This window comes from Sinocyclocheilus grahami, unplaced genomic scaffold (genome assembly GCF_001515645.1).
Source record: "Sinocyclocheilus grahami isolate Dianchi unplaced genomic scaffold, SAMN03320097.WGS_v1.1 scaffold61.1, whole genome shotgun sequence".
Lineage (NCBI taxonomy): Eukaryota > Metazoa > Chordata > Actinopteri > Cypriniformes > Cyprinidae > Sinocyclocheilus > Sinocyclocheilus grahami.
Genome location: NW_015505240.1, coordinates 1,011,204 through 1,023,417, shown reverse-complemented (window position 1 = coordinate 1,023,417; position 12,214 = coordinate 1,011,204). Strand labels below are relative to the sequence as shown.

At 36.5% G+C, this 12,214-nt stretch overlaps 2 protein-coding genes across 2 annotated transcripts; one reads left to right on the top strand and one right to left on the bottom strand.

Annotated features, from left to right (window-relative positions):
* Positions 1 to 382: 382 nt before the first annotated feature.
* Positions 383 to 2,576, top strand: LOC107584670 (bis(5'-nucleosyl)-tetraphosphatase [asymmetrical]-like). The gene is made up of 3 exons (XM_016271381.1): positions 383 to 557; positions 1,446 to 1,572; positions 1,892 to 2,576. The coding sequence occupies exons 2-3, from the start codon at positions 1,449 to 1,451 to the stop codon at positions 2,209 to 2,211; spliced, it is 444 nt and encodes a 147-aa protein (XP_016126867.1). The 5' UTR covers positions 383 to 557; positions 1,446 to 1,448; the 3' UTR covers positions 2,212 to 2,576.
* A 1,800-nt stretch (positions 2,577 to 4,376) lies between these two features.
* Positions 4,377 to 11,940, bottom strand: LOC107584539 (ubiquitin-conjugating enzyme E2 R2-like). Its single transcript, XM_016271189.1, has 6 exons — positions 11,223 to 11,940; positions 10,595 to 10,795; positions 8,045 to 8,131; positions 7,801 to 7,898; positions 7,215 to 7,349; positions 4,377 to 4,804 (listed from the first exon to the last, which is right to left on the bottom strand). The coding sequence occupies exons 2-6, from the start codon at positions 10,769 to 10,771 to the stop codon at positions 4,549 to 4,551; spliced, it is 753 nt and encodes a 250-aa protein (XP_016126675.1). The 5' UTR covers positions 10,772 to 10,795; positions 11,223 to 11,940; the 3' UTR covers positions 4,377 to 4,548.
* Positions 11,941 to 12,214: the final 274 nt, after the last annotated feature.

The following is a 12,214-nucleotide window of genomic DNA, read 5'->3' as shown; positions in this document are numbered from 1 at the left end:
ACTTCTACTTGAATGTCACTATCAATCACTATTGGGTGTTTGTAATAACTTCTGACTGCGATCCAGTGTGGATTCTGGTCAAATGATGAGGCAGAAATATGTTGTTAGTAATATTCTAGAAGAATTTTATGTGGAAGATACAGTTACAATTTCTGTGGGGCGTGAAGAACAAGTAATGTAACTAGAAGTGTAATATAATTACGGTTGCCAGAAAGTAATAAGTTACAATATCACTTTTGAAAGGAAAATCTAGTAATGAGTAATATATAGTACATTCTTTGAGTAACTAGCCCAACGCTGGTTACAACAAACAAAGTAGCTAGACTCCTCTTATTTAAATTACCACTGAGGGAGCCAATCAGACAGCGACTCACACTGCGTAGTCTCGAACATCATCTTTGCGCAGCAGGTACGCAGCTGCGCCACGGTGCGCCGTCAAAACAGAAAGCAGCCTGCATACTGAGCACTTTTCCATGTGCCATTCGCTTTTTTTATGTGCCAGGTTATGTCGCATCTGTTCTAAACAAAAAGGAGCATTCAGTCATTACTGACTAGACGTAAGTGAAATGATTTCATCTTAAGCGGCTAATGAATTGTGCTAACCTGCGAGGAAGTACATGCATGTTACACATAAGCGAGTCCATTTTCGTTAAATAGTATTTCCAACACACAGTTTGTATTTAAACGACATAAAACGCATTCAGGATACTTGTAGTTGACATTTCCTGTGGGAAAACCATCTTAAACCAGCTGGTTTGCAAGTTGTGTTTCTAAACTGTTTACTGTTGTTTCCTGAGGGAACTCGTTTTTCATCCATTGTCACGCGATGTGCTAAAAATGACAGTAAAGTTGACTTTGAAACTCATTTAAAACCAGCAAACAGACCTGCTAAGACTGGTTTAAGATGGTTTTCTCAGCAGGGTTTCTACAATTCAAATAATAATACTCAACACATGGTAAATGATGGTGTATGAGCTGTTCAGATGTCTCTAGAAAGCATAGTAATAATAATAATAATAAAAACATTCTCCAAATAAATATTATATATAATGTTTGTACAAAATTATATACACCATAGGCCTTCTTAAACATTGCAACACATCTTTAAACACTAAGAAAGAGTTTAAAATGTAAAAAAATAAAATGCATTAAAATGTAATAATATAAAAATAGGATTTTTATATTCTAAATATATATATATATATGTATGTAATTATATAATTATATAATAAAAACATCCTGTATTTAGAAAATAAACAGCTATGACAGACAGGCATTCTCAAACATCTCAATTTATATATCAGTTTAATAAAGACTCGAGCCTTTGTTTGTACTTTACACATTTTCATTGAATCTTTTTCAAATTTAGAACGCACAGTGAAACATTTTATATGATAAAACTGTAATGGATAGTTGCATGTGCTTACTAGACTGTGTATTTCCAGGTCATGGCATTGCGGGCGTGTGGATTTGTCATTTTTCGGCGTTTGGCCCAGCAGCCTCCCCCCGATAATATAGAGTTCCTGCTGCTGCAGACATCCGACGGGGAACATGACTGGACGCCACCCAAAGGGGCATCTCCCAGCTTCTCATGATGCTTTTACTGTGCTCAACTCATTTTACTCTCAACTTCTATTTGAACCACAAGCTTGTTAAGCGTGCCTATTTAAAAGAATATTATAGGTTATTTTCACCATAACGCCTGTTTCTACTAAGAGAAAATTAGTCAGTAAAGCATTTATAAACTAAATGTAAAACAAAAAACAGCAACCATTGCTGCAACTAATACAGGTAGTTAAGTCACATGACCTGTCCGCAGCAAATCAATTGAAGACATCTTCAATTTCTAAGTATTGTTACTGAAAGAATAACTTTATCCTCCCCCCATCAGGTCATGTTGACCCTGGAGAGGACGACTTCACCACCGCCTTGAGAGAGACACAGGAGGAAGCAGGTTTAGGTAAAGATCACCTGTGTATGGTCGATGGCTTCCTGCAGAGGTTGCACTATCAGGTCCGAGGAAAGGACAAAGAGGTCCTCTATTGGTTGGCTGAGCTCCGTGATCCAAACACACAGGTCGTTCTCTCAGACGAACACCAGGATTACCGCTGGGCCAGACTAGAGGAAGCCTGCAAGCTGGCAAAAAAACAGGACTTACAGGACACACTTACAGCAGCACAGCAGTATCTAGAAACACAGGGCAAACAGTAATATTTACACTTGGTTTTGACATTTAGACACTGACAGAGTTAAATGCTTGCACTGACTCACCTTTATAAAATCGTTTTAGGATGTTGAATTAATGACGGTTTAAAGGTGGACCTGATGTGTTGTATGAAATTTGACTGTGGGAATAGACATTTGACTTTTGTCCTTTTTGCGTCTCTACTGAATTTGATTTGAATTCATAATAGGTTGCTTTCAAGTTGTTAAAAATGTTAAGACAAACTCACAACCTCTAAATTTCCACCAACAAAAAAAACAAAACAAAGCTGCCATTCATTCCAAAGAATGTTGTGGGTTCAATATGAGGTAAGCTCTAAAAACGACACTGTTAATTAACACAGAAAATAATTTAAAAAAACACACACACAGACAAAAATACTTAAAATTGATAGACTACAGGGCTTGTAAGTGGATTTTCAAAAATGTAACAATTCCATTTTTCCCCTGTGGTAATAAAACAGTGCTTCATAAACCACTGTATATAACCTAAAAAAAATGAGCCGCTGGGGTTTTTGGTCATTCTATACACACACACACACATTTTCTAATCTCATTGTTGCTTTTCCACAAAAGTTTCTCCACTGTAGTTTTTCGATGTTGAAATTTAGGGTCCATCAGAAATAATCTATAAATTGTATGTTCTATATCTATAAATCAAGTTATTTTGCTATGAATTCTACATCATGCAGATTGTCCTAATTTATTAACTATAATGAAACCAGTAAATGAAAAACACTGTTCAAGAGTCAATGTCGTTTTAGTATTATTTCGATTCCATTATAGTTTGTATATATTTCGAATGAGCTTTATTTTTATATTTTCATTTTAATTTTAGTTAAAGTGTTTGTCATTTTCATTTATTTTAAAATATTTTCTAAAGAGTTTTTTATTTAAAAGCATAACAGTATAATTACCTTCAGCCAAAATTGGTGGATCGAATATTAGGGGCTGAACGTGGGACATCATCATAGTGACTTAAACAGTCTCATCATAGTTTCTGGGTCAGCAAAATGGAAGGTGTGCTGGAAGTAGTTTTAATGCTAGTGTTGCTGAGCACTTGCAAGCACCTTCATGTGCCATATAATTTGACACCGTGATTTAATGGCTCAAAAAGCTCATGATTTGGGGGTGGGAGCTGCGCATAAGAGGATGTAGTTGTGAAGGTGACCCTGCTGATGTGGATGGCTGGTCAAAATGATGACACTTAAAGTTAATGAGAAGGAAACGGTCTATTCTTTCTCCATTTTCCCACCCTTGAATACTTACTTTTCTTGTGGAAAAGTGGGAATTTAGGTACATGTAGTGGAATCAGTGGAGCCCTATACTGTAAAGACAGTTCTGAAGAAACTGTACATACTTGAAAATCTGGGAAATGAACAAAACATTCATTTGGTGGTGATTTTACCAGGCATAACTAGCTCATAGGAGTGGGTTGAAGGGTTAGTTTGATTAAAAATGAAAGTTTTTACCATTATTTACTCACCCTCGTGTCATTCCTAATCTTGATTCAAACTGGCAAACTACATTTGGTTACGCAACATGCAAGAATCAATGGCCTGGAGCATAAATGAGAGCTTTAGGCCTTTTCCTCTTCTGAAGCCATTGTATATTGCAATTTGGACTGTGTTCTCTAAATTCTGAATTTACATCTCACCATTCATTTTTCACTCCTCTGATTTCTGAGTTTACATCTCGTAATTCTGAATTTTAAGTTACATCTCAGTCATTTTTTTTATTCTGAGTTTACATCTCACAGGTGTTTTTTTTGTTTTTGTTTTTTTATTTATTATTAAATTCATTTATTCTTGCAATTACAGATTTAAAATTCACAAATCAGACTTTTCTTCTCAGAATTGTGAGTTTATATCTTCCAATTGAACTAGGTGTATTTGGAACCTGGGATTGTTTGGTTATTACCTATAAGGAAAAGCAAAACAGCTTAATAAAATTTATCTCACAACATGAGGGTGAGTAAATCACAACAGAATTTAATTATGAGGGAACTAGCCCTCGAAAAAAGGCTGCAATAAAAAAATATATATATTGAAATGAACATGTTTAAGGTGGATTGACAAGCTTTGATTATCCTAAAGCCCTGAGGTTAAGAGGCAGGAGAAGGTGGTATGTGAAATGTTACAAAAAATGACTGGTTTTATGAAGCCAAAGTGTACTTTACTTAGAAATGGGGAGGTGCAGAAAAGGACAGAGATCTTAAGTAATGAGTTTTTTGGAACAGAGTGGAAAAAGAAAGCTTTATGAGGCTGTCAGGGTAAAGAATATTGAGAGGGCGAAGGTCAGTGTCACGGAAACGGTGGAAGGAGGTCAAGATTCCTCGTTGCCAGAGTCGTCTTCGTCACCAAAACAGTCCCCGGCCATTTCGCTGCCAATCCCACTGGCCTCTGCCTCGTCGTCGTCATCCTCCTCCTCCTCTATGTCGTCGTCATATAGATCGTCATAGAGCAGGTCAGAGCTACTGTCATGAGAAGGCACTTTGGTCTGGATGCAGTACTCAGCTAGCGTCGTTGGTACTTTAACTCCATCTCGCTCTGCATCTGCCTTCGTGGATATTACCTGCTTCCTGTGCAAAACGCAAAGACAGTGTCAGCAAACCTGTTAAGGCTTATTGTAATAGCAGCAAAAGTAACAACTGTCTCTAAATATACACTAAAATTTGGAGTCAGTAAGTTTTTTTTTTTTTTAAAGTAACTAATAATTTTTTTAGCAAGGATGCATTAAAATGATCAACAGTGACAGTAAAGACATTTATAATGTTACCAATAAGTTCTAATTTAAATAAATGCTGTTATTTGAATGGTCTATTCATTAAAGAGTCCTGAAAAAATGCATTTATCATGGATTCCACAAAATATTAAGCAGCACAAATGTTTTCAACATTGATTATAATAAGAAATGTTTCTTATGTACCAAATCAGCATGATTTCTGAAGGAGTATGTAACACTGAAGACTGGAGTAATTATTTTTTATATAATATTTCTCAATATTAATGTTAAATATTAATAATAATTAATACAATAATATTTCTTATAAATAACACAATACATTTTTTTCAATTAATGTAGCCTTGGTGAGTATAAGAGACTTCTTTTTATTAGGAAAGAATGTCAAAAAGGGAGAAGTTCACAATTTTTCACTAATGTTTACTTGGCCAAGGGAAATAAAGACACACTCGGAGCAGTATGTCCTGAACTTCAGTGGGATGGTGCAATGGAAACGTGTTGGGCCAACATTTGGCATCAATCAATGTTTAATCTAGATCTCAGCCAACTCAGATATCAGTGGCATAGTTAAATTTTGATATTTCCTGAAGAATATATAAGTTGTGCACAATGCTTGGGTGTGCTGGCTGGTTGCCAGGGTGCTGCTGCTGTTACTAAGTTATTCTGAGTGGCTGTTGAAGCATTGCTATACAGTTGTGAGTTTTGTGTTAGCACGCTGCAAATCAATTAAGGCTTCACAGCTTCTTTTAACAGATGCAAATGTAACAGCCGCATGCATAAATATCTTTCACTTCTTTTCGTAGTGTTCAGGGTTGATGCTTAATAGCCCAAGTCAAAAACACACACATGGCCAAGTCTCTATGATATTCTGATCTCTAGATATGGCTTAGCTCCTCTACTTCAAAGCAAGTCTATTGAACATTTTCACCCATTTTATCAACCAAGAGGCAACAATCATAAGCTTGGATTTTTATGAGAAGTCTCCTCAGCAAGCCAAACATTTTGAAGTATTATTAATGTCTGTAGCACAAACAGTGCAGGACAGATTGGAGTTGGAGGTTTTGAAAAAACATGATTAAGCATCATTAATAATATATCAATCATTTAATTGTATGCATCTGTACTTGATGTACTGTATTCATTGTGAGGTGAAGTGAACAAAAAATATATTGAAAAATTGTGTTTATATTAAAAAGTTCAAGAGCAGGAAAAAAGTTGCAGACTGACCTTTAAACTTAAAGGGTTAGTTCACCCAAAAATGAAAATTAGCCCATAAATTACCCTCAAGTCATCCTAGGTGTATATGACTTTCTTCTTTCAGACGAATCCAGTCGGAGTTATACTAAAAATTGTCTTTGATCTTTCAAGCTGTTTAATGCCACTCAGCGGGTGTTGCATGCATCAGTCCAAAAGAAGTTAAATAAAAATCGCCCATCCATTAAAAAAAAAAGTGTCTCACATGGCTCCAGGGGGTGAACAAAGGCCTCCTGTAGCGAATAGATGCGTTTTTGTAAGAAAAATATCCATATTCAAAACGTAATAATCACTTTAATGTAGCATGCGCCAACAGTTGTACACGGAAGCAGCTCCGGGAGGATGACGTATGAGTTCAGCGTTGCGCATGCGCCAGTGAGTCTCGTGAAAACAAACGTTTGTTAACAGGAGCAAAGGAAGCAAAGTTTCCTTACTTTAGCAAAGGAAACCCAGTCTCCTCTAGGCTTATATCGAAATCCTCGGACCTTCTTCTTTACAAATCCTCGTTTTGTACTTCTAATTAGTGACCGTTGTTTTGTTTTGATCTCTCCCTTGCGCTTCCGCGTGCGTCACTTCTGAGCGGCGCATACGCAAAGCCGACTTTATTCGTCATCTGCCTGGAGCTGCTTCCAGTGTACAACAGTGTGCGCAAGCTACATTAAAGTGATTATTACGTTTTGAATATGGATACAGGAGGCCGTTGTCCACCCCTGGAGCCGTGGGAGACATTTTTATGGATGGGTGCTTTTTATTTAACTTATTTTGGACTGATGCATGCAACACCCGCTGAGTGGCATTAAACAGCTTGAAAGATCAAAGACAATTTTTAGTATAACTCCGACTGGATTCATCTGAAAGAAGAACGTCATATACACCTAGGATGACTTGAGGGTGAGTAATTTATTTTTGGGTGAACTAACCCTTTAATGTAATTTGATGGAACAAGCTGAGTATGTGTTTTCATGGAAGTCACTTAAATGATAAAGTGGTCGTACCTTATAATCTCTGCGTATTCCTTGTCCTTGCCTTTGCTGTCCCTCCACTTGCGAAACATGACCGAGGCGTCCACATTTGCAGGAGAAAAGGTGTTGGGTTCGTTAAGCAGTGAGATCACGCTCAGCAGGATTGTTCTACAGACAAACACACATGTTACTCTACCGTTCAAAAGATTGGGGTCTTTAAGATTTTTGAAATGTTCTTGAAAAAGTTCTCGTGCTCACCAAGTCTGCATTTATTTGATCAAAAAATAGTAAAAACAGTACTATTGTAAAATATTATAATTTAATATAACTCTTTTCTATTTTATATATATTTTAAAATGTAATTTATTTCTGTGATGCAAAGCTGAAATTTCAACATCATTATTCCAGTCTTCAGTGTCACGTGATCCTTCAGAAATCATTCTAATATGCTGATTTGATGCTGAAGAAACATTTCTTATTATCATCAATATGGAAAACAGTTGTGCTGCATAATATTTTTGTGGAAAATATTATACTTCTTTTTGATTCTATAATGAATAGAAAGTTCAAAAGAACAGCATTTATTTGAGTGTAATTGTGGGTATTTTCACCATAATACCTGACATTCTGTGTGGGATTCCATCGCTCTGAGGGCAGCTCTCCACTCTGAGGGTCATCCACAGGAGGATGGAGAATAGAAATACACACGTCGCCATTCTGTGGTTGAGAGATGTACATTACATAGCCATGGCAACATTGTTACTGTATGATTACTAATGTAAGTTTTAAGCTGTTGTAATCCAATTGTTGGAGATAGTGGCACAGTAAACATGCATTAAACAGGCGTACACAAGCATTTTCACCTCATAGATGTTTGGATGCCACATCTTGGTGAGGAATCGGAAGGACGGAGGAGAGTAGGGGTAGTCGATAGGAAATTTTATATGGGCCTGGGGAAAGAGGCAGAGTGAAACATGGAGCATTATTAGCTTTCATATGAGCCATATTATAACTGGTAAATGAGCCGTTATTAATCACTCCAAAAAATGAAAAGGACACATTAGACTAAAAGGGTTCATATCAACATAATCCTCATGAATCTCAACATTATGTACTCTTCATCAGGTTTCTGATGTGGTGCCAAAAGCGCGCTTGAGATGACAGTGCAGTGCTGTGTTAAATACTACACTCTCTTCAGTGCAGTGCTGATAGCACTATTTTGTGCTAAGTATTGTGATTGTGGTTAATATTACAATAGTGATTTTAAAAGTGATTGTGGCTTTGATTTTAGTTATAAAAACGGCAATGATTGTGAGAGTAGTTATAGGTTATGTGGCTATGGCCATGAGTACGGTTTTTAAGGAATAGTTCAGCCAAAAAAGAAAATTCTGGCCGTCGTAAAAACTACTTTTATGATAATTTTACGATGCTTCTGCATCTTTTTTGAAGCTTGAAACCTCAAGAACCTCAAAAATTACAGTCACAATCTTCCCTCTTTTGTGTTCCACAAAATATAAAGAAGGCTAACCGGTATGGAATGACATGAGGGTGAGTAAATAATGAGAGAAGTGTCATTGTTGAGTGAATTATTGCTTTAAACATGAGTGCAGTGCTGCTGAGACTGTATCTTCTCTGAAAGTGGAATTCCTGCTACTCACCTCTGCTGTTGACGGCTGATTATGTGTCAGACTACATGAACTGGCTAGTGCTCAAGTCAGACTGCAGCGTGACTGTGACAGCGTGAATGAAAATCTGAGTCTCAGTCACAGCATTTAGTGTTAGAAAGCTAAAACCTGATCTAATCTAACTTCCTCCATTAACGGTCATTAGGAAAAAATTGGAACAAACGACACAATTCTTTGAAGCTAGAAAAACTGGAATTTTCACAGGAAACCCCGCATACATAAAAAATAAGAAAATAGACATTATTTTTGGCATAACAAATTATAAATGCTATTCACCAAAGATGCAATATCTCTATCCATGCAATATCTTGCTGAGGCCTGACAGATGCACATTTTAAATACTTTGGTATTTTAAGTATGGGTGAAACCCCAGCCTGTGTTTAGAAATATACCATAATCTTTGTTAAAACATGCTGCATTAGATACAGTATATCACCTTGACTATGCTGTTGGGCCCTGGCTGTTCAGTTATAGGATGATGGAAGACAGAAAGTGAATATTGAAATAGTTTGAGGGTGATTTTATGCTTCATGAAGGTACTTGCCATTAATTAAAAATATTTAAAAGTGAAGTGTGTAATTTCTCTGGCCAAAAATATTGAATGTTTTACTATTCGGCCAAAAGGTAATCCTTCCTCAAATGTCATGGGGGAATCAATCCGCAAACGACTTTTTAAACATATTAAAGAAATAGTTCACCCAAAAATAAAAATGTACCCACCCAAGAATTTACTCATCCAAGATGTAGATGAGAGGCAGCAACATTATGGATAGAGGACTCGTATTTTAGCCAAAGGCAACAGTTTGATGTTTAAAATGCCTTAATGGTGGATTTTGTTCTTACAAACAAGCAGCCTTTCACTTCACAAGATGTCGTCGTGGGGGTTACTTGTGGATTATTGTGATGTTTTTATCAGATGTTTGAACTCTTAATTCTGATGGCACCCATTCACTGCAGAGGATCCATTGGTGAGTAAGTGATGATAATTTTCAAGTCAGTTGCTACCCTAAATTCATAAATAAAACTTCACCAGACTGTGACTTGTGGCATATTATGATACAATAATATAACTTCGAAAAAATGCTGAGGAATTTTATTGTGGTAAATTTGAGGACTGCGTCACTGTAAAAGTACTGATTACTGCAGTTGATAATATGCCACTGAGAATAAGTGACCACAGGAAATACGGTTGAAACATGCCGTCTTTCTCTTTTTAGCTCTCATGTCGAGATGTCATTAACATCTATCAGGGCTAAAAATAGAGCTCTAGAGTATAAGGAATGCACCACCAGGCAAAGAACTTGAGAGTGCAAAACATGGGAGAACAAGTATGTGAGGTACACTTTAGGACTGTGCAATTAATCGCATGTGATTGTCATGCACATCTCATCAGTAAAGCCGGTTCTGTGATTAGTAGTAAATCTCCATTACCTGCTTTCAGATGGAGCGGCATTTACTACACAGAGCCGTAGAGCACTGACAATTAGGCAATTTGCGTTCATTATCACAGATCGAATCGCCTGGAGAATCGTGATGGAGATTTACTACTAATCACGGAACCGGCTTTACTGACGAGATGCGCATGGCAATCGCATGCGATTAATTGCACAGCCCTAGTACACTTCAAAATTAAATATTATGCAGACCTGAATTACTTTATATGACTCGCAACATTCTAGTTCATTGGTAAGCATTCAAGAACATCATTTAAATTCACACAGGGATTACCTTGAAGTAGCCCCCTTCATAAAGTGTGTTTGGAGGGCCAAAGATGGCCACCTCCCAGTTGTAGAGGTCCGACTCCTCCACTAGAGTGATGCGGAAACCTTCCACTGGCTCCTCCTGCAGGGATTTCAGCTCCAGCATCAGAGCCTTCTGAGAGCTCGGCATCTGCTGGTGTGCCATGACAGTCCTGATCCTTCAGCTTTACTGTGAATTCAAGAAAAACGGTTTAGTTTTTTCACAGAATAATATATTACGTTTTTTTGGGGGGTATAATCTCATTGTGGCAACAATATATATACAGTGGGTACGGAAAGTATTTATACTAATCTACTAATACATATATATATATATATATATATATATATATATATATATATATATATATATATATATATACTGTATATATATATATATGTATATATATACACACACACATATACATATATATATATTTACACACAGATTAGTAGATTAGTTATGTTATTTGGCTGTTGAGAGGTAAATTGCAAATGTAAAGAAAATTGAACAAAATGAAAAAAAAAGTCTGTGCAAATGTATGTTTAGCTTCCTATGCCAAAGCTATGCAACAACATTTTGATAAATAAAAACATGTTTATACACTGTTTGTTACCTCTGCTGCTCCCCAGGAAATGTGATGTTTGGGTGCCTTAAACTTCCAGCTTCATGTAAATATTAATACGTTTCTGATATTTATTTATTCCGTGGGGCCCAGAAGGGACTGTTAACCTTATTCTTCCCTTGTTATTTCTCGAATCCTGTTGCTTTTCCTGTTAGACTTGAAGTTATCCAATCTTCAAGCAGATATTAAGACAAATAAATCTATTCATCACTCTTCTAATCAGTAAAAAAACATATTAATAATAAAAAAATAAGCCGTTTGTTTTGTATCTGCCGCTGGTTGGGAGTTGTCCTCGTGTACTGCTCTAACGTCTACAACAACTCTACAACATGCAAATACATCTCTAATTTGGCTTTATATGATGCAGAATATGTTTGTCAAACCCTGCGGGTCGCTGTCATCACGCCGTTTCGTTGCGCGTCTTCGGCCGCACAGCTGATCAGCTGCTTGTTTACATTTGTTCTGTAGCGAGGCTATAACGCACCTCCAAACCCCCCGTTTGCGCAAAGAATTACACAGCCAGCTCTGCTGTATCCGTCCAGACCGAGTCGACAGCGAATTAACGAAAGGGTATGGGTGTTATGGAAGTGGGATATGGAAATTAATGGGAGCGCAAAAGAGCTATATGAACGCAATCGACAGGTGATAATATTTTTCGTTTCTCAATCGCTTCTATTGATGCTTCCGGTTATCAGAGTGCGTGCCTGTACACGTCTGTACGCGAGTGCGTCATGACGCAGGACACTCAACTGTAAATACTTGTCACTACACAACATATGTATTACATAGGTAGTGCCCATTACATACATAAAAAAAATATTATATTACAATTATATAAATATGGGATATATATGAGAATATTTTAGTAAGCAAAACGTAATTTAAATATATTTATTAAATAAATAAATTATTTATTAAATAAATAAATAAAATAAAACGTAATTTACAATATATAAAATAAAAATATCAACCGAGTAAGAGTA